The sequence below is a fragment of the Lepidochelys olivacea genome (genome assembly GCF_965140295.1).
Source record: "Lepidochelys olivacea isolate rLepOli2 genome assembly, chromosome: 1".
In the NCBI taxonomy this organism is placed as follows: Eukaryota; Metazoa; Chordata; order Testudines; family Cheloniidae; genus Lepidochelys; species Lepidochelys olivacea.
This window is the reverse complement of record NC_140411.1, coordinates 69,432,199-69,459,509: the sequence shown is the minus strand read 5'-3', so window position 1 is coordinate 69,459,509 and position 27,311 is coordinate 69,432,199. Positions and strand designations below refer to the sequence as shown.

General features: G+C 39.7%; 1 protein-coding gene across 1 annotated transcript in view; it reads left to right on the top strand.

The window, feature by feature from the left end:
* The window catches only part of DIAPH3 (diaphanous related formin 3), a gene marked incomplete at its 3' end in the record, with an annotated part of 518,684 nt that extends 491,694 nt beyond the window's left edge, over positions 1 to 26,990 (top strand). Inside the window, exon 28 of the mRNA XM_084632924.1 lies at positions 26,321 to 26,990. Within this exon, the coding sequence (XP_084489050.1) occupies positions 26,321 to 26,580 (260 nt within the window). The remainder of the gene's footprint in view (positions 1 to 26,320) is intronic.
* Between the last annotated feature and the right edge of the window lie 321 nt (positions 26,991 to 27,311).

The window sequence follows — 27,311 nt, the reverse complement described above, 5'->3', positions numbered from 1 at the left end:
AGTATAAAGCATATCACAAACCGTTGGCACTATATAAATAATAATAAAGGACATTTATAAGCAGCTAAAGTGTCACATCAGCAACATTTGCTGATGTAATTCTGTTACTATGTCACCTGCTCGAGAGAGGTTGTGTGAAGTATCAAGCCCAAACTGTTTCTTCAGGAATTGGGGTATATCTGAAGAGATTTTAAATAAAACGTGCCCTGCATTTGCACTACATTTCTTAATTTTTAGCATGTTTTTAAAACTATTTTTCTAATATATATATTTTTATATGTACAAATTACAGGTGTCATCCGATGAAGTGAGCTGTAGCTCACGAAGCTTATGCTCAAATAAATTGGTTAGTCTCTAAGGTGCTACTAGTACTCCTTTTTCTTTTTGAAATTACAGGTGATCAGTCAAATGTAATTTGGGAGTATTTGACCCAGGATCCAGTGTACTGTCACCCGACTGTTGTGAGTGGACCCAGTCACTGGGTTTCATTGTTTCCAAGTCAACTGGGTCTGGATAGAGCTAGACACTGTTACTAGCTTCGGAATTTTAGGGCATACTCCCAGGTTCAAACCTTTTATCTAACATCTTTCTTTGAGATGTGGGATGCCAGCCTCAACCCCAGAATCAGTGTCTGAGACCTCCTGAGCCCCTCCACCAGTCTCTTACACATACTCCCTCAAGGCCTTGAGCACTCTACTCTGGGCTTCTAGTTTAACCTCTTTGCGGGACAATGTTGCAGGTAAGCAAGGAATACAGATATAGCAAAGGAATTTCTTAGCCCTGGTGATATTACTCTTAGAACGCTCTAGAGTTACAAATATTTGAAAACAACAAAAGTCATGAGGCACACTCTCCCATGGTCTGATCTCATCCTTTCTTGGAGTCCAAGTTTGTCAACATTTCAGACTGGGCAAAGTCCCTCATGCACATCATTCTCTGCACACAGAATCCTGCTCTTAAATAGGCCTTTCTGTCTCTGCCCTGTGCTCCACTGGGAAGCTCCAGCTCCCTCCCGAAGTCATGCTGGCCCTACCTGTGTAGAAATAAACATAGTTTCTTGGGTGTGGGCCATCAGTTGAAGTTGACTCATTCAAAATGGATAGCCCCAATGATTAGTATTTCAGTGAAGTGTGAAGCACCTCTCCAGGCTAGGGTAGCTGTCTGGAATGCAGTACAATAGGCTGCCCTCAGGAAAGTTTACACATGTTCAACACATAATACAAATTCATAATTTGATACAGGCATATCCCACTCTGTCTCACACCATTCTGGGTGAATATCCTTATTCCCTTAGCAAATACGGTATGTGTTTCAGCAACCAAAAGCCCCCTACATAACTTCTCAAGCTGCATTCATGCTGACGGGGGAAAGATAACCATAAGCAAGCGTGCCATCTTGCATGAAGTCCATAGAAGAAGAATATGTAATTCAGGAGCAGATTCCTATATAAAAAAGAAGATTGTGGGGAATGATCCTGCACTGTTAATGGGGATGGATTAGATGATCTAATCATTTCAACTGAGTTATAACATTTATGATTATATATATATAAAATTCTCCTGTTACTGCTGGCAATCTTCTCAGTTATATAAAGAGAATACCATATCTTTGTAAGTTTAGTTAAAAAAAAAAAAAAGAGCTATCTGTAGCCAAAAGACACACATCCTTCTCCGTAACAACCTAACTGGAAACAATAATGCGATACCCACTTATAAATAAATAAGAGCATTAAGGGTCAGATCTAACTCTGATTAAAGTGAGTGAAAAGCTCCCATTGACTTCAGAGGAAGTTAGAACAGGCCCTACCTAGCCATGTTTAAATGTTACATACTGTAGTATATTTAGCATACATCATACTACACAAGTTTTAATTTATTTATTTCATAATACCAAACATAATGCAAATAGGAGTTTAAACAAATTTAAAATTTTTTAAATTAAAGAAAGGCTTCTGTATTCTTATTCCAAATAAAGGTTAGTGCCTAAGAGGGGGAAAATATCTAGAATAAGAGTTGGTGTTGAAAGAAATATGGTTTATCAGTTTTACATATATCAACATGCTGAAAAGCCAAACTTGCTCTTAAAAACCACTTAAAATATTTTTTAAATGCAGAGGGCATAATGTGACATCTAATACAAAGTAAAAACAAGCAAATGATATATTTAAACTACTCTTTAATAGTTTATAAACAATCGTTTTATTCAGAATTTTTAAAATATATAAATGTACAGTGCCAGAAGAAGCACCTCTAAAATTCTATACAATTGAATGAATATGCTATAAGAATCACATCTATTTCGAATAGTAATCTTTCCATTTGATGCCTGTGGATTGAGCAGTCAGTAATTGTTTAGCATAAGTTTTTTTAAAACTGGAAAACTGTCTCTATGGTTAGTTATTTTATTACATGTCTCCAATCATAATCCAGTCCTTTTCCCCAAACAGAATGGAGTGCCAGCCAAGTATTACAGGCCATCAGCCCTTGGTTCCTCTGAAATATTGTTCCTCTTGATCTAGTTCATAGGACTGTGAAATGCTGTCACTATATTTTAAGAGGGTTACATGTTTATAAACGATGCTTTAAGTATGAATGAGAGACTTTTCATAAGAGAATCAGCTCTCCACATTTTCCAGAGTAGTTTGCTTTGCACCACACTATCCTGGAAATCTGACTCTATAGTGACATAAACATGTTCTTGGAGAATCATCCTAGTGATCCTCTGATGGCTTGAAGCTGATACAGAGGCTTTTATGTCACTCCCATTCTGTGTAGTGGAGAAAATTGGCACGGTAAGAGGAAGAAGTAGGTTCCCTTGCATGACATTAGTCCTCCATTGTTTTCTACCCCACATTGGCCATTGCAGCCTAGCATAGGTTTAGAATAGCCCTCTGGCTGCGCTGGACTGTGTGTTCAGCCATATGTATGTGAGGTTGAGAAACAGAATCCTGAGCCCCAACCTGCAGTACCTGGTATGCACCTGCTGAATGACTACTAAGGTAGGATGTGAATAAGAGTAGCAGCCACAAATAGCTACTACCTAGATACAGATTGTAGGGTAGTGAGTCTGAGCAGTATGTGGACCAACTGGCCACTCCTCTATCTCAACCCCCCCTCAACTCACACAGAACAGACTACAGTAGAGCTGAGTTTCATGGCATGAAGAGGGCTGCAGAGTCTCCTGTGTAACTTCTGTGCATCAGCAGCACCACCCAGCACAAGTGGTTCCTCTTTATTGGGGACCTTCCATGGCTCCCAGGATTTTTTACCTTAATGGAGTGTTCATTTCCTCCTCTTCGTTCTTTCCTGTGCTGTAAGTACCTACTGCAGGAGAGACACAGACCTCTGAATGTTGGTCTGCCCAGTTCAAAAGCCTTTCATCTTTAACTTTGTTATTGTACTGTTTTAGTCAGGGTTAGATTACTGTTTTCCAATGTTTGCATAGGATCAGTGGGCTACATCCGGCAGCTTGTGTTACATATGAAAGTAATACAGTTTACACAGAATCGAACATCCTCAGTTAAGCATCTGCGAATGGATTATGTACCTGCATATAAAAAAGTGCCTCATAAATTTAAAATACATTTCAGCAGGATCTCTTTCATGTAGTACAGCATTATTCCTGCATGCTTGAAAGAAGATGGAGCTATATGTAATTTGATATGGCAAGTGAAATTTTATTTCTTGTTTAGATTCTGAGAGGGATGTACAGCTCAGATTTACTTTTGAATGAAAGATGGAATGTTGCATAGGGCTTTTTAAATGCACAAGTTTTGTGATAAGTTTATTTAGAAGTATGCAAAAGTTCCTCCATAGAGATCAGCAAAAAAGTTTCCCATTGTTTATGAATCTAAAATACTGCTACTCAAAAATAACATTCATTTGTGATTTCTGTTTTTCCCATAATGGTATTCTGGGTTCTTTTAACATTTTTCTCCCCTGATTAATATGCTTCCTTAAACTCTTTGTTTGATGGAATAATCTAATTTAACATCATGTTTAGCATGTTTACCAACTGTTTTTGTTTTTTTTTACACTCTTGCAAATTTAACTTCTGGAGTTTAGTGGAGTGTGACATTTCCCCTCTCCAGTACTGAGATTCATTCTTACATGACATGGACAAATGGAGAAATAAATATATATAAAATGTGATGCTGTGGTATGATGCAAGGCAGAAACGTTTCATCATCCTGAGTTTCACATGGATGTATTGCTTACAACCACCTTAGCCACTTGGAAGTTAGAGGTTACCTCAAACAGGTGGTGATAAAATCTTTATGCCATTCCACACCATTGTTTACTTTTTTTTGTTTTCTGCATATGTTACTGAAACACTATTTTAGCAATGATTTAGAAAGTTTGCAAAACTTTCATTGAGACTTTTTAAAAAAAAATCCTTTGCTGTGTAAGGAAAGATGCCCTATTTACTATGAATTCAACCACACAGGGCTTAGAAGACGTTTCTAAAAATTTATTAAAGTAGCTTTTCTATATACACAGTCACATTTTTAAGAATGCATAACTAGAGGAAAAAGTGGGACATTTAAATGAGATTTAGGCACATCTTTTATTTAAAAGTCTTAAAACTGTGATTTGAAATATAATGCAGGCCTTAAAAACGCAGATATCCAACACTTGAATAAGTACAGAATTATTAGTGATAACAGTAATTCCTTGTAACATATTATGTTACATCCTTAAATGTATTTTGAAAGCATTAACCAAAGGAAAGGGAAACAATCATGTAAACTAAATTTTGTATCCTGATATCATTCAGAAAAAACTATTTACAGTTTTGCTTCTTTTAATGTGTCCTGTTATAAATAAAATTTAGTTAAATTCTCAAAGTAATTGAGGGGAGAAAAATGTTTATAATTTTGATAAAGTATGAAATGATAACTTTAGTGATTGGTAAATCTCAGTGGGCATTGGTATAATCTTTTGTTCTCTGAGTTCTTGGGCTGTTCAAAGATTTAAATATAGAACCAAAATGCATTTGACCACTCAAACCCCAGGGAATTACCTTAAATTTGTATATTTCTCTGTGTCACTGATCGTACTTGTGTATTATTCTCTTAATTACCCCTCAAGTAATTTCTGATGTGTGATAATGTGCAGGTCAGTGCTCTGCAAGTCCTTCAACATGACCTTTCATTGAATAATTGTCCTATCATCACCTTGGTTCATGGCTGTATATTTGCTTGATTTTTTTTCCTCTTACTCAGGTTAGCTTAGCAACCAGCTCACACATCTTTTATACTTATTATTCAAGTAATCACCCTCTGCAACACACAGAAGCATCAATTAAAGCATTACAATGAGGTATTGTGTTTTGTTCAGAATTCTGTGACATCAGGAGTTAAATTCCATTTACCATGATTCAGGCCTTCTTCAAGAGGCTAACCTGTATTTTTTAAAAAAAAGAAAATCTTCTAAACAAAGAAGTACCACATCACAAACTACATGAAATGGATTATAAAATTACATTCTGCTCTTTTAAAAAGACACTTAAGCTTCTTTGAAAGATATATCGATTTAAATGTAGCACTAAAATGTCTGATGGCTGAGCATTCATTTTAGATTTAAAAAGTTTTGTCAGATGTAAATCCCTTTTATAACTGCTGTATTGATTCTTACCTGTTTTCTTCATAAACATTTTCTGGCTAATTTTCAAATTTGGGTGAATTTCACAGCAAATTATTATTAGAATGGGACTTGAGTACCCAGTAGCTGTCAAGATGGTTCAGTGATTTAATGTCAGTGTCCTGCAGCTTTGACTGTAATCAGCAGATGCTCTGGTATTACCATAAATGTTTTCTTAACCACCCCTGTCAAAAAAGGGAAAATATTTCCTGCTTGGAATCTACTGCTTCTGATTAAATTCAGTTTGGCTTCTTTTGCATAATTAATGTCCCATGATGATCTCTAACCTTTTGTTTTTAATATCGCCTCTTGGTCTAGACACACACTGTTTGCAGGGCTGCTCAGTTAAGTCAGAGCAGACAAAGGGAAGCTGAATGAGTTTGTACATGAGCCTTTATTTCATTAGCTCAGAAGTTCTGTACTTTATTCTGCCCTGAGTTGTGAAAGAACATGAAAGGTTCTGGTTCTTTCAATCTTTTTGATTGTGGTGTTGGCTCTCTGTTCTGATTCTGAAGGTTGTTTCTGTAAGTGCTCCTGGTTACATGGTTCAGATGTGCTGTACCGCTTAAGAGTTCTGATTTAGAATTCACTTTGGGCACATCTTCACTGGCAACGTTAAAGCGCCTAGCTCTCCCAGCACTGTAAAAAAAACCCACCTCCCTGAGGGGCATAGCTACCAGCACTGGTGCACTGTCACGTTACAGCCCTGAAACTTGCAGCGCTCACGGGGCTGTTTTTCACACCCGAGCGAGAAAGTTGCAGCATTGTAAAGTGCCAGTGTAGACAAGCCCTAAGCCTCAATCTGTAAATTATGATAACCATCCATTCTAATACAATCAAATAAAATGTATGTCTACACTGCCAGAAAAACCAAAAAACCCTGCGGCAACAAATCTCAGAGCCCCGGTCAACCAATTTGGGCTTATGGGCTCGTGCTACGGGGCTAAAAATAGCAGTGTAGACATTTAGGCTGATACTGGAGCCCCAACTCCAAGACCCTCCCCTCTCTCTCAGTTTCATACTCTGGGCTCCAGCCAGAGCCCAAATGTCTACATTGCTATTTTTAGCCCCATAGCATGAGCCCACATCAGTTGACCCAGGCTCTGAGACTCACTGTTGCAGGGTTTTTTTTTTGTTTTGCAGTGTAGATGTACCCTTAGTTATCTGACATATTGTGCATACCTGTTATGAGTTATAGCTGAAGTGCAGTTGTATAATTGATGAGGAATGTAGGCAACTGTAAATGCCACAAATCAATTTCTGATATTAAGCTGAAGTCTTTGTAGTAAAATAGATGCTATGACTCTAAACCTTAGACTGTAAAGTAATAAATGTATTTATCACTGGAAAGATGGTGGTAGTATGCCATTAATGTTCTTAAATACAGCATTCAGGGGGCTGGTACAACAGCTGAATAATTCACTTTCACCTATGGGAATGTGTCTAGAATCTGTCTCAGATCATAAGTAAATGCAATTTGGAACTCTCAAGACCAGCCTCAGTAGTAAATCATATCTCAAAAATAAAATCCATATTTAAATACAGAGGAAAGCCTGACTCCACACAAAGGTAATTTTTCTCATTTGTGGAATACAGTATGCTAGGAAATTGATAACATTACTTTCATGTGTGGTATATTGGTGTCATACACACAGTCCTGGAGAGCTCCCTCTGGCTTATCACTCACCAGGCTGTCGTGCTCATGGCCCATATTACTGGAGTCTTTAAGCCTCCTAAGTTTGAATAGTCAGGGATGATCCCCAACTTGGGTTCTCTAAGCACACTCTTGAAGTGCAGATCCTCTGTCTAGCTCCCCCTTCTGAGAGCTGAGACCCTGTGGTCCAACTACCTAGCCCCTGGGACCAGTGCTGACCCCTCAAGCGTGCTCACAGTTTAAGCACATCATATCCCATAATTGCAGCCACGTAGGTATTCTGGATTTACAGTTTGACTTTTCCAGGGCAGGCGATAGTGAAAACAAACAAACACAGAGACTTTGCAGAGGATTCTAAACATGATTACTCTTTACTTAGCAAGACAGAGACACAGCTCTAGACAAAATAATAAACATCTCCGTATACATTTCCCTTTCTCAGTTTCCATCACTTTGGAGAGTTCTTTGAGCTTGAACAGAGTCCTTTGCAGTGCCCAGGTTCCTTCAGTAGTTCATGGCTTCTCTTCAGAATCATGGAGTCAGTCTCTCCCACTAGGTCAGTTAGCTTCCTTCTTCCTTAGATGATCCTGCAGTTAAACAGCATAACCCCACTACAAAAGCATGCCCCTCTCTCCTATTCAAGCTTCCTGTGTGGCTCTTTCAGTCTCACAAATGTATGTTCCACCATTAAAACCTCTATCCTTGGTTCAGCTGTTGGGGATTTTCCACTCTCCACTTCCCCCTCGCTGCAGAGAGGCTTGGTCAAACTGTTTTCCCAGCTCAGGCAACATCACATGAGCATAGCCATTTTTTGGTTAGAGCACAGTTGTTGAGGTTATCAATTGACAATCTGGTGGTCCTTTCTGGCCTTACCATTGTCCCTGGTCTGGTAGCAATGTGGCACAGTATTTGTTAGCAGGTGGTGGATTCCACATACACTGGTGCCTTCCATGATTCAACAATTTCATAACTGTCAGAATTCAGAAGTCACATATAAACAGGTTCCCCAAATTGTTACAATTGGCAGTATAAAATAACAAATTAAATGCTAACAAACCAATCAATTTGGGGAATGCTTTACTAATGAGTTTGAGGTTGCAGTGTGAAATGTAAGATGCCAGTTATTAAGGGCAGCCAAAATTTACACAAATTAACAGAACAAGCTCTTATTAATTAATCATACTTTCCATGAGCATTTTCCATTGGAGGGATTGCTACATGCTGATTTGGATTGCTTTCCACTATGGCTAACTCAGAATGATTGTGGACAGTTGCAAGTAGAGGTGACATGGAGATGAGAAACCAAAAGGAGTGGGCCACTTTGAGGCTCTTCAGGAAACGAAATGCAGGAGACATGCAGAAGCACAGTTTTCCAGTGGCACCATTGTGCCTCACCAGGAGCACAGGGAAGTAAAAAATGGTTCAGTGTGAACCATCCCTGTTGTGGAACCAGCTCTATCAGCCTGAGTGGAAGGTGGAATGCCCTGGCTCTGCCTCCTCCCCAACCACTGTGTTAGTATTATATTTTACTAGAGGCCCTAGTTGAGATCAGGTCCCTATTGTACTAGAACTGTATAAACATGAACAAATGCCCTGCAGTTTACAGTCTAAGCAGACACACTAGACAAAGTGTGAAAGAAAGTATTATTCCCATTTTACAGATAGGGAACTGAGACACTGAGAAATTAAATGATACACAAAGTTAAACAGGAAGTCTGTGGCAGAGCCAGGAATTGAACCCAGCGTTCCAGTTCAGTACCTTAAGTACTAGGCGACCCTTCTTCTTATATGTAGAGGTTTCTACTGCCAGAGCTAAAGTGTTGTAGTCCTTGTTCTAAGATATTTTAAATTTTCCTGTTTTGATATGTAACAGCTGCCTACGATGCACAAAGACTTACAGCTGTGACCAGCTTTTGTGCAGGGAAAAGCTCCTTGTAATCTTCTCCACAAGTACCTTTTTGCATACCTGCACAAGGCCAAGTACACTTGTTGGATCATATTAAAGAAGTTCTGTATTAAAATCACAAATGAGTGTGATTCCCCATAGTTTAAATTCCAGGATATTACTAATTAGGAGGTCTCTTGGTTTTTGGTACTGTTTCTCTCCCTCTATGTATGAAACTTGCAAGCTGATGATTGCGTTAGTACATTCTAAGACAGAGTCTGTTCTCAAAGCAATTCACACAGAGAGAGACTCAAAGCAATACTCTGTAACAACAAAAACAGCACCCAGAGACTCCCCGCCCTTTTGTTGTATTAACAATTGTGATTAAAATAGAGATAGAGGATGTATATGGATGGATGCTTGGTGTGGATAATAACTGAATGATCAGGGAGGTGCCAGCCTAAGAATCCAGTGTCCATCGGCTGAAGAAGGCATCAAGTGGAAATAACCAGAGGACCCGCGGAGGGCAGACTGGAATCCACCCAACAGCCTCAAGAATGGGAGAACCAAAGAACAAGATAACATCTAGCAGCACGGAGCCGTCAGGAATGTGCTATCTGCTGATTGATTCAGCAACACCATGATGAAGCAATTCCCACAGACTGGCCTAGAAATAAATTCCTATAAAAATAGACTCTAGAAAGTGAGAACTTTGGGGGATCTGATTCTGCAAACCAACTTCCAGGAGCATCAGATGAGCATCTGACAAGGCTCTGCTTCCTCCTCATGTCCAGGCCACCTGGCCAGTGGCTTGGCATGAGCAACTCTAAGGCTGGTAACTATGATAACAACCTTGTAGAACCTCTGTGTGTGTGTGTGTGTGTATGAATGAATGAATGAATGTGTGAGTAAATATGAGATTGAATGGAATGTTATAACTATAACTGTTTACTATGAGTCTTTCTGTATTCACAATAAATGTGGTATTTTGCCTTTTCCCCTTTAATAAGATCCTGCTGGTTTTTAATTTATTGGTATAACACACAGTGGCCCAAATATAGGAAGTCAGATAGTACAAATATATAGCACTAATATAGTGCTTCATATTAGGTATTCTGAAAGCACTTTATAATTATTGAAGATATTTGCAGTATGTTTTGTGCACAAGGAGAGGAAAGAGCTACTTCTTCTGTGTCTTTGCTTTATTGCTTCCTAATTTTTAGCTTTGGGTAAGGGTCGCCTATCTAGTGGTTTACATTATCGTCTGTTACACACTTTCAGACAATGTGCTGGCTTGTTTTTGACCTATATCTAGTTATTTGCAACATATATCAGATGCCTAGAGTGGGTTGTAAGAACAAGAAGCCTATTTGATTACCAAGGTTTTAATGGTCAAAGTTGCATGTACTAAGTTAATTCTGCTTTTTCCCCATGCCCAATTTGTTCACAAAGGCAATCCTGGTTACCAATTTGTCCCAGATAAACTTTATAAGTAAGTCATTTTTCTGATACAGAAAACTAGGAGTTTGAAGCAAGCAAGAAAGGAATGTACAGAGGCACCAATTTTAGGGAATTACAAAGCATTTTTTAAGACATCATAAAAAAGTTTAAAAAAAATGTGTTGATCTCCTTAAGACTTAGAGCTCTGGTCATATGCACCATCTTCTCTTTCCTGTGGGTGCTCGACCCCGCCCCTCTGCCCCTGGTCCCGTCCTCACTCCACCCCTTCCATGAGGCCCCGCCCACTGCCCTGCCTCTTCCCAGCCCTTCCCTGTCCCCATTCCAACCCCTTCCCCAAAGTCTCTGCCCCCTCCCTGCCAATATTCCAACCCCTTCCCCAAATCCCTGCCCCGGCCCCGTCTCTTCGCCGCCTCCTCCCCTAAGCACACTACGTTTCCGCTCCTCACCCCCCTCCCAGAGCATGCTAATGCTGCCAAATAGCTGTTTGGCAGCAGCCAGGTGGGAAACACTGGGAGGTAAGCAGAGGAGTGGGGATGCGGCGCGCTTAAGCGGGGAGGAGGAGGTGGGGAGGGGAGCTTGGCTGCTGCTGTATGCAGAGCACCCACTAATTTTTCCCCTTGGATGCTCCTGCCCCGGAGCACCCACAGAGTCAACACCATCTCTTTGGGAGGAACAGAGGTGGAATTTTAAAGCGTCTTTGCTAAGTGTTCCTCTGTTGCCTTCTGCTTTAGACAACACCCTAACAGTGACCCAATTTCTGGCTTCAGACAGAAGTGAAGGCAAGGGATGGGAAACACACAATCGTAACAAATTATACAGTAAATAAGAATTTCTTTAGAGTAGTTAGGGCTTTAGTTACAAAATGTAAAGTATGATTTGAAAAAATTGAATGAATTGAAAAATCAGAGGCAGCAATTTTGAAGATGATTTTTGAGGAGGTATCAGCAGTAGTCAAGTAGGTGAGAAGAAATTGTATATATTATCTAATCTGAACTGTGAAACCTTTGATTTAGACTCTGTTGAATGGGAAAGTCAAATTACGGTCCAGTGTGGTTCATTTTTTCATAAATTACTTTATTCAGTGCTCATAATCAAACACATTGTTTTTTGAAAGCAGAGGAAATTCATGCTAAATAAGTCAGTCCCCTTTCATAACATCGTTTAGTACTTTAGTACATCCCTCTTTTCTTCCCTCTGAAACAAAGAAAAATATTTTGTATCTCCTGCTTCTGAACACTTAGTAAAATTCAGTTACCTGAATTTATTTATTTGAATGTTTTATTCCTTTAAATTCCACATTCTTTCATACCAGGAAGAGCAGCAACTTTTAAATGAATGAAATGCATATAACAGGTTGGGTTTTAAAAAAAAAATCCACTCTTCAGTAATGCAATTGAGTGCCTCATTAATTCTGGTGGTGTCATCTGTTTTTGATTAGTAAGGTTGTTGAGCATCCATTGTAAAGCCTTAAGGTGCAAGAAATTACATTTCAAATGTATGGTGGCGTCATCTAAGTGCAGTTGACAGTTCATCAGGTGTTAAGGCCATGGCTACAGAGTAGAAATGAAATAAGTTGTTAGCAGCCCACAGCACTTTTTTTGCAATTCAGGAACATTTTCTTATCCTGACTTTGTCAATCAAAAACATTGTTGGAAAAGCTATTAAACTAATAAAAAGTGACACTAAAGTATATTAAGTGTCTTCTGCTGTGCTATAGAGGGAGGAGAGATATCTTGTACTTTATGAGAGCTATGATGCAATACACAAGGTCTCTGGCTATTGCAATTTTTCTGATTACTTCTAAAAACTACTTCTGGATATTAAGAGAGCAATGCACAGAGCAATAAACAAGACCTACTCCATAATGAATAGTCCTGATTCTACAAGCTGCATATTTTTGCTGTTTACTATCACTCTGCTATACTCAGGATTGGAAAGCTGTACTTGAGTGATTTCAGTTAGTAATGTCAGAGTATTGGACCGTCTCCATAGAAGGCACATCTCTGTTTAGCAACAGTTTTTTGCCATCAGTAGTTAGGTATAGACTCTCGGTAACATGGTGCAATATGTGGAGCTGAAAGACAATAATTTAGGAAATATTCCCTTCGGCCACTGTAGTATTTGCCCTGTGTAAATCAGAGATTCAATTAGGGAAATGTAATTAGATTACAGCTACATTTCTTTTCTTTCAATTATAATTTTATCATGTCCCACACTGAAAACTATGATCATGTAAGCATACAATGCTGTTGTATTAGTCTCTCTCACACATTTGTTGCTTTATTTTTTTAATCAAAAGTAATTCGTGTACAAACGGTATAAAAATATTTACATAAAAAATCAAGTGTCTTGAGTATCAAGAAAGTGGGCATTCTGTTGCAATATAATAAATCTATTTAAACATTTTTTTAAAATGTTAGCTATTTGTCAGTGGTTAAAAAAATCATACCTCTACTTCAGTAAATCTTGAAGTCATTTGTATTCAGTATTAATTGTCCTATATTCCAGGAGTAGGAGGGGTTTAAAAATCTCCAAAGGATCAAGCATAAATTTGCTCCACGACATTCATAGCAAGTCCCCAGTATTAGTGTTTCTTCTCATTCACGCACTTTACACTTTTTCTCATTCAGAGAAAATAAGTATCCCTTCATAGCCTATATGTATATCATTGTGTGCTGTTCCATGCTAGATCACCATTTAAACGGAGGAAAGATATTAAGCACAATTTTCCATTAACTGAATTTCCTGAGCTCTGCTGTTCATCAAAATAATTTAGGAAGACTTGTGTCTGGATAATACTAGCTGGATTGCCTTAGGTGATCTGAAGATAATTTTGAATTTGTTTTTTACACCAGAGATTTGTTTGTTTGAAAGACTAAAAATTAAGTGTTCACATTCTATGTTTATAAAACAAAGAAATTATCCCAAAGTCCTTACTCAGACAAAACTCTCTGGAAGTCAGTTCAGTAACATGTATTTCAGTAGCAAAAATATAAGAATCTCTAGACAAATCAGATGATCTCGTAACAATTCTTTAATAACTTATTTTGATGAACAGCAGTGCTCAGAAAATTCAGATGTGGGAAAACTAAACATTAATAGATTGAATTTTGAAGACAATGGGAGTTTTACCTAATTAAGAACTACAGGATTGAGTCTCAGTTTTGTTGGTCTTTCCATTGTGCTAAGAGTTTCATATCATAAACCCTGTCAGTTAAATAAATGTGTGAGAACAACTGAAGCAACATTGGTTCGGGATTATTTTTTCTTATGTCTTTAAAGTGGAACAACATCTGTCCGGTTGCTTTTTCTTGGTTTATCCTGCTGATCAACTCACTCCCTCCTAGTAGCTATGGTGAGTCAGTAATGCAGCGGGTTTCTTCTGGCTCTCTTTTTAATTACAAAATAGCGTATAGTGTATTTTACAACTCTAGCCATCCTGTTACTAAACAAGCTGTGTTTGGAGGGGGGTGGGGTGGGGGGTTACATGAATGAAGGAAAGGAGGATTTGGGTCTATATACTGTCCATGTCAAGGGAAGTAGAGTATGGGAGATTGATCTGGGCCAGTTCTTGGCAGAATAACAATAGTTGGAGGCTTAGCCATATCTATTTAGTCTTGGTCGGTGCTGGTTGTTTTCACTTGAATTTTTTCAGATGCAGGTGAAATAGGGTTTGTCACAATGTCACTGCTTGTCCTGTCAGAAGGTATATGTAAAGAGAAGTCTTGCATATACTCTGAAGGAAGGAAGTCATGAGTGTATTGTAAACTCCTGTAGGATCGAATATTTAATGGAGAATCAATGTAGAATGCAGAGCACTGTTCTGAGATGCTCTTGCTTGCCTGTTCCAGTTAGGCTGTTGTACTGTAAACCACTTTCCTTTCGGCATCCACTGTCAGCCCCAGGTACAGAGCAATGCAGTGTCCAGCCTTGAAGTGAGAGACAATACACTTTCAACAGCTCTTTGTCAAAAAGGAGCTGGTAGATTTTTCCTATCCACATGAAGGTGGAAAAAGGTATTTTTTGCCTCTCCTCTGACATTGGCATCCAAATAGGGAGCCAAGTCTTACACAACTGCCACATTGCACACTATCTTGATGATCAATGAACATGTGCCTTTCACTGAAAGAGTAGGCATGAGTTCTACTAAAACCTCTAAATGCTTTCCCTCATCTCTCCCTCCATCTACTAACCGATATCACTTCAATTCTGCTTGTGTTCTTCATCCGCATGCTTAGCTCCTCAGGATATGGGAGAGGCTGGGTAATATGTGCTTTAAAAGATTTGTGTCTATGAAGCCTTTGGGATATGTCCAAGAGCAATGTGTGGAACAATACAGCAGTAGTAAAGTCAAAATCATTAGGATTAACAGTGTATCGCCCATGGCTTTTGGTAGCTTTAGCTATAAATTCATAACATTTGCCTTATTTCCTGTAACCAGACTGATTAAGGAAAACAATTTATCACTCTTCTCTTTATAACAACCTTTTACAGACTTGAAAACTGTTATCAAATCCCCCCTCTTCTCTTCTCCAAATTAAACAAGCCTAATTTTTAAAATCTTTTCTCATAGGTTATTTTTTATAGACTGTCAGTCATTTTTGCTGCTCTCTTCTGGAATTTCTCCAATTTTTCCACATCATTCCCAAAGTGTGGCGCCCAGAACTGGACAGAGTACTCCAGTTGAGGTCTTATCAGTGCTGTGTAGAGTGGAAGAATAACTTCTTGTGTCTTGCTTACAACACTCTGCTAATACATTCCAGAACGATGTTCACTTTTTTAGCAACAGTATTACACTGTTGGCTCATATTTAGTTTGTGATCCACTCTAATCCCAAGATCCTTTTCTGAAGTACTCCTTCCTAGGCAGTCATTTCCCATTTTGTATTTGTGCAGTTGATTATTCCTTCCTAAATGTAGTATTTTGCATTTGTCCTTGAATTTCATCCTATTTATTTCAGACCATTTCTCCAGTTTGTCAAGATCATTTTGAATTGTAATCCTGTCTTTCAAAGCGCTTGCAACCCCTCCCACCAGGGTGTTGTCTACAAACTTTATAATTGTACCCTCTATGCCATTATCCAAATAGTTTATGAAGATATTGAATAGAACTGGACCCAAGACAGATCCCTGAGGGACCCTACTCGATATGTCCCTCCCCCTCCAGCTCGATTGTGAACCATTGATAACTACTCTCTGAGTATAGTTTTCCAGGCAGTTGTGCACACATCTTATTGTAGGTTCATCTCTAGACTATATTTCTCTAATCTGTTCATGAGAAGATCATGGGACACAGTATCGAGAACTTTACTAAAGTCGATATATATCTCATCTACTGCTTCTCCTCTATCCACAAGTCTTGTTACCCTGTTAAAGACATGTTAGGTTGGTTTGACATGATTTGTTCTTGACATATCCATATTGACTTTACTTATCACCTTTATTTTCTTCTATGTTTACAAATTGATTGTTTGCTCCGTTATCTTTCCTGGTACCAAAGTTAAACTGCCTGGTCTATAATTCTGTCACCTGTCCTTATTCCCCTTTTTATGGATAGGTACTATAGTTGCCCTTTTCCAATCCTAGGGATATTTTTCCTGTTCTCCACAAGTTCTCAGAGATCATCACTAATGGCTCAGAGATCTCTTCAGACAGTTCCTTAAGTATTCTAGGATGTATTTCATCAGTCCCTGCCCAGTTGAAGACATCTAACTTGTCTAAGGGCATGTCTTCTCTAGCAACGTTAAAGCGCTGCCTCAGCAGCGCTTGAACGTGGCTGTGTAGTTGCAGCACCAGCCCTGGGAGAGAGCTTTCCCAGCGCTATAAAAAAACACCTCCACCAGGGGAGTAGCTGGTGCACTGTCTACACTGCCACTTTACAGCGCTGAAACTTGCAGCGCACAGGGAGCTGTTTTTTCACACCCCTGACCACGAAAGTTGCGGTGCTGTAAAGTGGCAGTGTAGACAAGGCCTAAGTAATTCTTAATTTGTTCTTTTCCTATTTTAGCCTCAGATCCTGCCCCATTTACACTGATGTTTACTATGTTAGCTGTCCAATCACTGCTAACTTTTTGGTGAAAACTGAAACAAAAAAAGGCATTTAATACTTCAGCGATTGCTGCGTTGTCTGTTATTGACAACCCTTCATTATGGTTGGCGTTCCTTGAGCTGACGAAACATCCGAAACCAACTTCAGTCTGTCGCCCAGAGGACTACCTCCCAATTTAAAAATAGCTTAAGAATTTCTAACTGTGTCCATTGGTATTGTTGGCTTCTTCCTGCACATTTAAAATTTAACATGTCTAATTTTTGAGGGCCTTTTTCTGATTTTTGGTCTTGCTGATGAGTGAAAGGGTTGTAGCATATTCCTGGAGTTGACGAACAAAGGCTACACTCCAAAGAAATAAAGTGTCTTCATCACAAGAGTTCTTGCGGAAGAGCCTTTCCAGGGGTAGGCTTCTGTTGCTCTTCTGTCATTTTTTAAAGAGTTGTGCTTAAATTCCAGGGAGCGAGAGAATGCTTTTCAGCCTAGGAAGAGTAATTTTGAACTGAGTATATATATCTTTTGCAAATATTTACAGAGATGTGCCACTGCCAAATTAACAAAGAGAATTTTTGCATTTTCAAGAGTTACTGGTCTGACATAGACTAGGCGAAGTCTGTTAGTGGAGAAATGTAGTTTAAAAAGGCTGTGCTCTGTATTGTCATTTATTCTGTTGTACATTGAATTTTCTAAGTACTGCTTCGTTTTATATGCTTTAATCTGTGAAAAGCTGTCCAAAACAGATAAAAGTAGCAATACTGAAACAAAAAGTTTGAAGCAGTATTGCCTCAAATACTATTAGTTGGAGTTTTCCAGTTTAAAAAGATAGTGAAAAGGTCTTGGTCTTTCAACGAGAGATTTTGCAGCCTTCATTGGTGGAGCTGGCAGTTAGATGTGGAGGCACTGCGAGCCTCTGACAAAGAGGGAAGGTAGCTTAGTGCATGTCTACACTAGCATTTATGTCGGCCAAACTTTTGTCGCTCAAGGGTATGAAAAAACACATCCTTGAGCGACATAAATTTTCCCAGCAAAAGCGCTCATGTGCACAGTGCTATGTCGGCGGGAGATGCTCATTGGGCTGGTTTTATTGTACGATGGGAGAGCTCTCTCCCAACAACATAACTCGGATACATGAGCACTCTCATGGTGGCACAGTTGTATCAGTACAACTGTGCCGCTGTAAGCTTCTAAGTGTAGACTTGGCCTTAGTAAATGTAAGAATTGATCCGGTATTGTGGGGAGAGGACAAGTTGTCCGTAGCCTCCGTCTAGGATGCCATTTCTAAAAGGATTGCAATCATTTTGCCAGTAGACAGGAGTGGGCTAAAGGCCTCCTTCTCCTGAAGTCCAGCATAATAGTAAGTAGCACAGAAGAGTTCAAACTTATGGTCAGTAGTTTGATGCCCAACAGTACTAGCCAGCTAGCAATTACAAATAGCTAAATAGATTTATATGGTCTCAACATTGTTTTTTTAAGGTGATAAATTACGCTCCTTTATTACGTATAAATTGCAGTAGGGTCCTGATTCTTTGCTAAAACACAGCAGATGGCAACTTCTGAGTTTTTAATCCATTCCCAGGAACCGCTTTGTCAGTTGCAGTGGCATTACAAATCAGGCACTAGCCATTCCAGTGCCTCTAGGATGAGTGCATATTTCCTGGATATTACCAGTAAACTTGATGATTCGGGGAGCTGCTACAGCAGCTGGCAGAGATCATCTTGGGGTGAATGAGCCCTATAGGCAACAATGCATGTGGCACCTTTGAAGCATTGTGTGCAGCAGTAAAGAGGATCCTGAGGATGTCATCTTAGCAGAATAAAATTCCCATTGTAATTTTAAAATGAAAAGATTTGGTAGGGTAACAAATGAGTCTTTTGAATTTTTAATTAAAAAGGAACAGGAGTTTCCCTCTCCCCCTCGTAATACCTGCAAAATGACTTTTAAAGCTTTGACTTGAAATAGAATGAGGCACCAGTGTGACTCCTATGATGTAAAGAATTCCACCACAATGGAGCAACAGGAGCAAACATCTGATATTTATACTCGGCGGCTGGTAGAAATACCACAGCCCAACAAAGTGAACAGTGATTCTGTGAGATGCTGTGGGATTGTGTAGGTGTCATAGTTCAAGCTGAGTCTATATATCCACTGTACATTCTCTGTTTATTCCCTTTCTAACTGTTCATTAGTTGACCAATTTATTTACACTTGGTATGCTTAAAAATAGGAGTCGAATTTTTCTGGAGATTTGTTTGAAAATTTATGATTAAAAGATTTAAAATACTAGGACATCAAAAATTACGCTTTTTTTAAATTATTCCCTGTCTCCCTTGATTTATCAACCTACATGTTGTCAGCATAGCAAGTATTCCACAACTCCAAGTTCACAGACAGACATTTTCCATGCTCAAGCATAGGGAACTTTGGCAGATGTCAAACCTCCTAACAGTCCAAGAGACCAGGGCTCTTCATTTGCAGATGTTAGCAGAGGGCAGAGCTGGCTCTAGGCATCAGCAAATTAAGCAATTGCTTAGGGCCCCAAGCATCTCAGGGGGGGGGCCCCATTTGCTTTTTATTATAAGAACTTGGCTGTTTTAGAATTGGGGGAGGGGAGGATATTCCTGGATAGGGCCACAGTGGGCTAGTACTGGCACTGACAGAGGGATGAGATTGGGTAGAGACAGGGCATGGAAGAGGATAGAGCTGGAATTGAGCACTGGAGTGGGGCTGGTTTGCAAATAATCAAGTTTGGAGGAAGCAGGAGAAATAGGTAAAAAGGAGCTTACAATAGAAAGCCTGCGGCTGGAGCCAGGCACTGAACTGCTGTTGGGAAATAAGGACCAGTTGGAGCCTGACAGCAAAGAAAGTCTGAGCGGCTTAGCAAAACAACAATTTCTGCTCTGGGAAAATCTTTGCATACACAGCAAAGAGAGTTTTAAACTGACTCTCATGCTTTCATTAGAGTGTGCAGAGCTTTTTCACATGAAGCAGCCTGGCACTGTATTAAAGTGTCTGTGCATACACGCAGCCTGGTCTCAGGTGTGGTATACAGCAGCAGCCATTCTGTTAGCTGGGGTTTCTGTATATACTTATATACAGTATATATAATTCTATATATACGTAATTAGACAAAACATTAGAGCTAAAGCTAAATATATAAACATAACTTACACCCATCATTAAAATAGGGCCATTACATTAAACAGGAATTACTTGTGTAATAACCATCAAATTTGACACTGCTGAGCAAATAAAACACATACACACTCTATTATCCAAACTTTATTTAAAAGGCCTGGGCAACACCCATTAAAACCAAAGGGGAAATGCTATTATTTTCAGTGGAAGTTTGGAGTGGGCCCTTAAAAAGTAACACAATTCTAGGAGCAGAGTTAAGGTTGGTTGGGTTGGGTTGGCTATTGTTTCTGTTTGAATGAAGTGATAAGGGTAGTATCAGAATTGTTTAAACAGATGTGATTAATGGTATGCCTTCTCTCTAAAGCTGCTTAGCAACCTTAACTGAAATTTAACAAAATTGTTTGCTCTATGATCTTCAGTGGCTGCCTATTGGTATCTAGATACAATTGAAGGCATTGTTTTTGACCTATTATAAAAGCTGTAAATGGCCTGGAACGTACCTACCTGAGATCACCTCTTTCCTCATGCCACAAATGATACTAGGGCTGGAGCTCCCTTACTGTAAAATAAGGACTATTGATGGGATGATCTGTATGAGTCCCTTTGATTCTGGAACTCACTCCAACCACTTCATCTAATGTAGACAGAATCCGCCGAACTTTAAGGCATTGTGCAAACCCTAATTATTTGGCATTGGAGGAAAGGAAAATATTTTTCCATGTCTTTTTTTCTGTCTTGCTGTGACTGGTTGGGAGGAGCTTGATTAAACCGAGGAAGTTGTGCATTGTAACTGCTAAATATTGACAAAAGTGGCTAGAGCTGTGAATAGATTATCTAAGAAATATCCATATAACATAGTTTAAGACAGGAAGGGAAGAATATTATAAACCTTTGAAACTGCAGAAGCATGTTAGGTAGTGTGATGCAGAGATGGCAAACTATAAACTCAGGACCTAGCTAGGCTGAGATTTTCAAAGCAGAGTAGGAAATATAACCACACAAATCAGATTAACTTCCATTTTCAGATTATAAAAGACAACTAGTAGATTTAGCTGCACGTTTAATTAAAATTGATGTAATTCATGGGATTAAAATCCATAGTTGGCTTTCAACGTTTCAAACCTAACGTCCAAAATAATCTAGATTTGTTATACGATCTTAGGCCCAGGTTCATAGAGGGACTTCGGGGGTCCCACATTCAGCGTTGCAACACCTAACTTTTAGGCACCTCGCTATCCAATGTAATCCACAAACCCTTGGTTAGATATCTAAGATCCCTATACAATGCACAGGGAGAGAGAGGCAACTGAGAATGGGATCCACAAAAGCCAGCATACTAGGCAGGGAGTCACCTAACCTGGCCAACAGCAGATGCCAACAAGACAAGTCTGTCCTAAACCCTGTCCCTCTTAGGGAGTTAGGCAACTAAGTCCAAGCAAGAGGGAGGTGCCTATCCCTGCTTGAGATCCACAGACATCTGAAGTCAGGCATCTAAGCTATTTCTGATAAGAATGGCAGTGATGCACTCCCCCTTGACGCAAAATGGCAGGGCAGGAGGGGGAGAGGAGGATGCAGTGCACATGAGGCAGCAGTATGCATGCCAGATGCAGAAACGTAGGCCCCTAGGGGACTTTTACAGCAAAAATTAGTGAGTTTAGGCACCTATGGTTAGGTGGCAGCTTAGTGGGGGTTTGTGAATCACAGTGGCACCTAAATCTGAGTTTTAGATACCTAAGTCCCTTTGTGGATCTGAACGATTGTATTAAAGGATGACAGACATAGGTCTTTCAAATATACCATTCTCCAGCTTTGGAAAGTTCAGCATATCTTCCACTTAGCTCCCCAGCCCAGGACATACCTTCTCGAGCCATCTTTGAACTTCCTAGAGTTGGTTCACTCTCTTATTGAAGAGTATCTATGAGACTTATCAGAAGCCTTTAAATCTGGGTGAGACAAGCATTTTCAGCTCTACCACTGTTGTTTTGTATCTGATCATTACAGACAGTTCGTTCTCTGGAGAAGTCAATGGGACTTAAAGTTATGCTTAAATCTGTCACTGAAACAGGGCCTCATTTTTTTTAAAGGTCCTTTGTTTGCAGCATTGTAAGAGACCAAGGTCAGAGTTCACATGTTTACTATGCTTATTTATCTGTAGTAGGTGGCCCCTCCAGGTCAGCTTGAAGCACACGTCAAGATTTATATCACAACAGTTCTTTCAATACCTTTAGCTGAGAAAATCAGACCGCAAGCTGCAGTTTTCAAAGGAGTGCCTAACACATGTAGGCTCTTTTGAAAATTCCAACTTCATTCTTTAGTATTCACAGGCCAGCATATATCAAGCCCTAAATTCTCTTAAAAGAAAAAGAAAGAAAAAAAAGATGACGTTTCAGAAAATTACGGGTTCCTTCTCTTCCCCCTCCCCCAATCATCTTTTTGACCATCAGAATATGGACAGCAGCAAAGGTTAGGGGCACTCTGTATATTGATATAGACAATGTAGTCCTACAGGATCTTAAAGCCCCCAGTGGTGTGTGCAGATTCATTATAATACAATTATTAAGTAAAAAATATTAAATGGAGAAATATATATAAACATACTACAATTATTTTAAATTGTATATAATGTGTGTGTATGCATGGTCTCACTTGCTGAAAGCTCTTTTCTTTTGGCCTTATGTGTTACAGGGAGTCTCAATGTGTACAACTATAGTCACGTGGATTATTGTGTTATTTCCAACATACAGTATATATAAAATAGAGCTTAACCGTTCAGCTAAGTGAAAATTGAAGCTCTGTTAAATTTTAAGTAACAATTGTCCATCTGATATAGAAGGAGAAAGGAGGGTATTTATTTTCTTCCAACAGCCAAAAGGTGATCATACTAATAAAATTTGTTGAGATTGTCCAAGATAGTGTGTAAAATACTCATCCATCACTGTGAGCCCCTGGTCAGGGAATGACAATGCAGTAAATATCTTCAGCAGCTGCCTTGGAATGTACAAGCTGTTTTCGGTAGGAATTTTCAGCACTCACATAAAACACACTGTCATGAGTGACTGCCTGTGCTCCAGAGTCATTACTATTGGGATGATAGAACATCTTTCAGCGAATAACCAAAAAACTTTAAATGTCATGTCAAGTTTGTTGAAGCCATTTTCAAGCCTTGTTCAAGGTTACATGAATATTGAGTATGCTTGTTTTTAAAAAGTATAAGATCTATGAGAGGGATCACTCAAAAGGCTGGTAGATGAGAGTCACTTGCTTTAAAAAAAAAAAAGAAAGAAAGAAAGAAATTTGTCTAGTCTTCTTTCAGAAAGTCAATCAGGCAGAGCCATTTATTCATCAGCCAGTGCAACTCACAGCTGGTGAGATAAGTCAAGCTCGCTGTCACTTAGTTGAATATAGCCACAAAGAGACCAGAAAGGAAAGAAAGTAGATTATCTTGGATGATTAAATTACAATACAATTTTGATTTATTTAAAGTTTTAAAAATCTGCCTGACAAATTCTAAATTCTACAAACAAAAGACACTAGGTGGGTGATGTAATATCTTTTATTGGACCAACTTCGGCTGATAAAAAAGACAAGCTTTTGAGTTCCACTGATCACTTCTTCAGGTCTCAGAAAGGTAATCAGAGTGTCACAGATAAGTACAAGGTGGAACAGATTGTTAAACATAAAGAGACAAGTTGCAGGAAACCATTCAAAATGAAGTGAGCAATTAACACTTCAGCAGTCATAGGTCAAAGGAGAGTTGGTGGGTTACAGATTGTTGTAATGAGAAATAAACCTAGTCTCTCCATTGAGTCAATGATTTCTAATGTCTGGAAGAGTTATGAATTTAAGCTCCAAGGCTCACCTTTTGAAGGTGTTTTGTGGGTTTCCTTTGAGTATGAGGACTGAGAGATTAGATGTGGAATGATCATTTTGTCAAGCGTGTTCCCCCACAAGTGATAGGGTGTTTTTGTCTTTCATCATTTTCATGTATGAGTTCACTGGAGAGCATAGTGATAGTCTGATTTCCCCCACATACTTGTTGTTGGGGTATTTGATGCACTGAATGAGGTACACCACATGTTGTGACAGGCATGAGTAGGACCCATTCATCTTGAAATGGGTGCTGTGGAGGATACTGATCACTGTAGCAGTGTATGTATGGGTGCAGGTTTTGCATCTTATGTTTATGGCGGGGTCTGGTGTTGCTTTGAGTTGATGGGTCCTGGTCTGTGAGGAGCTAGTTTCTGATGACGAGTTTAGCAATGTTGGGAGGGTTCTTTGAATGCCAGAAGAGGGGATTCAGGAAAGATTTCTTTCAGATGTGGTCCCCATCAAGTATGGGTTATAATTCTATGATTATACCCTGTATGGGTTCCAGTGTGGGGTGCTAGGTGATAACAAGGTGTGTGTGGGTTCTCTGTATCAAAGCCAGTTCTGCTGGCAAATCTGCTTCGCGGATGGAGTGTCCTTATTTAGTGAAGACAGTTTTAGGTATGTTAAGGCATGTATCCTGGACTTTCTCCTCAGAGGGCTTTCTATAGCAGAGATGGGCAAACTATGGCCCGCCGGCCACATCCACCTGTGGGACCGTCCTGCCTGGCCCTTGAGCGCCCAGCTGGGGAGGCTAGCCCCCGGCCCCTCCCCTGCTGTCCCCCCTCCCCCACAGCCAGCGCTCTGGGTGGTGGTGCTGTGAGCTCCTGCCGGGAAGCACAGCGGCGTGGCTGGCTCCAGCTGGGCAGCTCGGCTGCCAGTCCTGCTGTTCTGAGCGGCATGGTAAGGGGGCAGGGGGAGAGGGGATTGGATAAGGGGAAGAAGGTCGTGGGGGGCAGTCAGGGGACAGGGAGCAGTTGGATGGGGTGGAGGTTCTGAGGTGGGATGGTCAGGGGACGAGGAATAGGGGGGATTGGATAGGTGTGAGAGTCCTGAAGGGCCTGTGGATGGGGTCGGGGCAGTCAGGGGAGCAGGGAGGGTTGGATAGGGTGTGGGGTCCTGGGAGAGGGTAGTCAGGGGTGGGGGGGTCCTGGGAGGGGGTGGTCAGGGGACAAGGAGCACGGGGGGTTGGTTGGGTGGGGGGGTATGAAGGGGGGCAGTCAGAGGGTGGGGGCCAGGCAGTTTGGGAAGGCACAGCCTTCCCTACGTGGCCCTCCATACAGTTTCAGAACCCCAATGTGACCCTCAGGCCAAAAAGTTTGTCCACCCTTGTCCTGTAGTAACTGAGTGCCTCACTGTAGATAAGATTTCTTGGTGTGTCTGAGGTATTTGCTCTATCTGTGAAGGTAAGAGTGGTGATCCATGGATTTCCTGTATATAATTGTCTGTAGGGTTCTGTTGGTGAATTTTTATCCTCGTGTCCAGGAAGTCGATGCGGATGTGGGAGTGTTCTTGAGAGAGTTTGATGAATGGATGGTGGTTGTTGAAGTTGCAGTGAAAATCTCTGAGGAAGTCCAGAGGATGAAAATATAATCAGCATATCGCAGGTGTATCATCAGTTTAGTGTTGTATATTTCAAGAAATTCTTCCTTGAGGTGGCCCACGAAGAGGTAGGCATATTGGGGAGCCAATTGTACCCAGGGCTACACAATACAAAGTACCCATAAATAGTACAAAATGATCATTCCGTATCTGACCTCTCAATCGTCAACTTCAAAGGAAATCAGCACAACACCTTCAAAAGGCGCACCTGGGAGCTTAATTTTATAACTCTGATAGACACAAATAATCACGGACTTAATAGAGATTGGTTTGATGTCTCATTATAACAATCTGTAACCCACTAACACTCCTTGGACCTGTGACTGCAGTGGTGTTAATTGCCTGCTTCAGTTTGAATGATTTCCTGCAACGTGTGAACTTCTCTCATGCTTAATGATCTATTCCAGCTTGTATTTAACTGTGACACTCTGAGTACCTTTGTCGGACCTGAAGAAGAGCTCTGTGATGCTTGAAGGCTTGTCTCTTTCACCAGCAGAATTTGGTCCAATAAAAGATATTGCCTCACCCACCTTGTCTCATAACCTGGGGCCAATACAGCTACAACAACAACACTGCACACACAAAAATATAGTCTAGCATGGGTTTAAAAATGTCAAACACCTTTCTGTGTCTTTCTCTTCTCACCTGAAGGCCCATTCCTGTAAGGCACTTGTGTTCTTCATTCCAAATTATTTCAGTGTCAATCAAGGGTGCTCAGCACCTGGCAGGATCTGGCCCTGGCTTTGTGAAAATGGAAGCTAGTTTGATAAATATGGTTTACTTACTTCCATATTGCTTCCCTTGAGCCACATTGTCTAGAAATAGCGTTTTCAGAGGTAATGATTTTCATTTTATGCCATCTTTTAATTCTTAACTGTTCATCCTCATGCCAACAATACTATTCCTTCTACATGTAAAATTACTCCAACTTTGTCTATTTTGAAGGCTTTCTGTATTGAAAAACGTAACTAGAGTAACAGTCTTTGTTTAACAATGAGATGAAGCTTTTATTTTCTTCTCTTCTACAGAGAACCAGAAAGCACACCTAGAAAAGTCACATTCAAACCACAATATCAATTTCAACTTCACAAGGACTCCAATCACCAAGGAGCTTAATTATGACATGGAAGCTAATTCCTCTACAGCAAGGAGCAAGGCTGTTGGAAGAAAGGAGACCTACATTGGAGAAAGCAACAGAGAAAAGGAAATGGAGCTTGTTGGCTCTGCTTCCAAAGGAGATGTTGTTCCTGAAGTAGAGGCTTTGCTGGCAAGATTACGAGCATTGTAAATTAATCCTAGAAAACTGATTAAGCAATCACTAAAGACAAGCTATAATAAGCTGCTACATTTTTAAAATACACATTAATTTTGCATGAGTGACACTTACGCACTTCTGTATTCCGAACTTCACATACTTTATATCTAAAATACAAATGTGTAATGCTTTGCCTATGAATTTGAGCCCATGGTTTATGCATAACTATAAGCAGGCTTGTATGCATTTCTACCTACTGACAGTCTGGTAATTCAGACAGATGCTGAATTACCCCAAGAAACAATTATTTTAGTGTCCAGACTTCTGAACACAATGTTATGAGAACTTTTCTCCACAACACACAGTACATTTTAAATAGTTTTAAACCATTATGTTTGGTCATCATCTAGGACTAATAAATAGCTACAGAATCAACCTGTATATTTTTCTATTTTATTTCTACACATCACCTGCAGTGTAATTTTTAGCACCTAAGGAAGTTCATTATTGTATCATATTAAACGCTTATGGAGGAAAATGTATACTATGTAAATTTCTCATAGCCATGTTTTTATTCACTTTAAATAAGAACACCAAAGAATGCTGAATAGTTTATGCGTTAGCTAAATGGTAACACGAACAGAAGCTTACATCTATGCAAGAAATGTATTTTATGTATGACTGATATTTCATTGCTGTTAAACTTGTTTGGATGATTGTATAAAACCAATGTACAAAAGTTCTATGAATACAATGTTGCAATT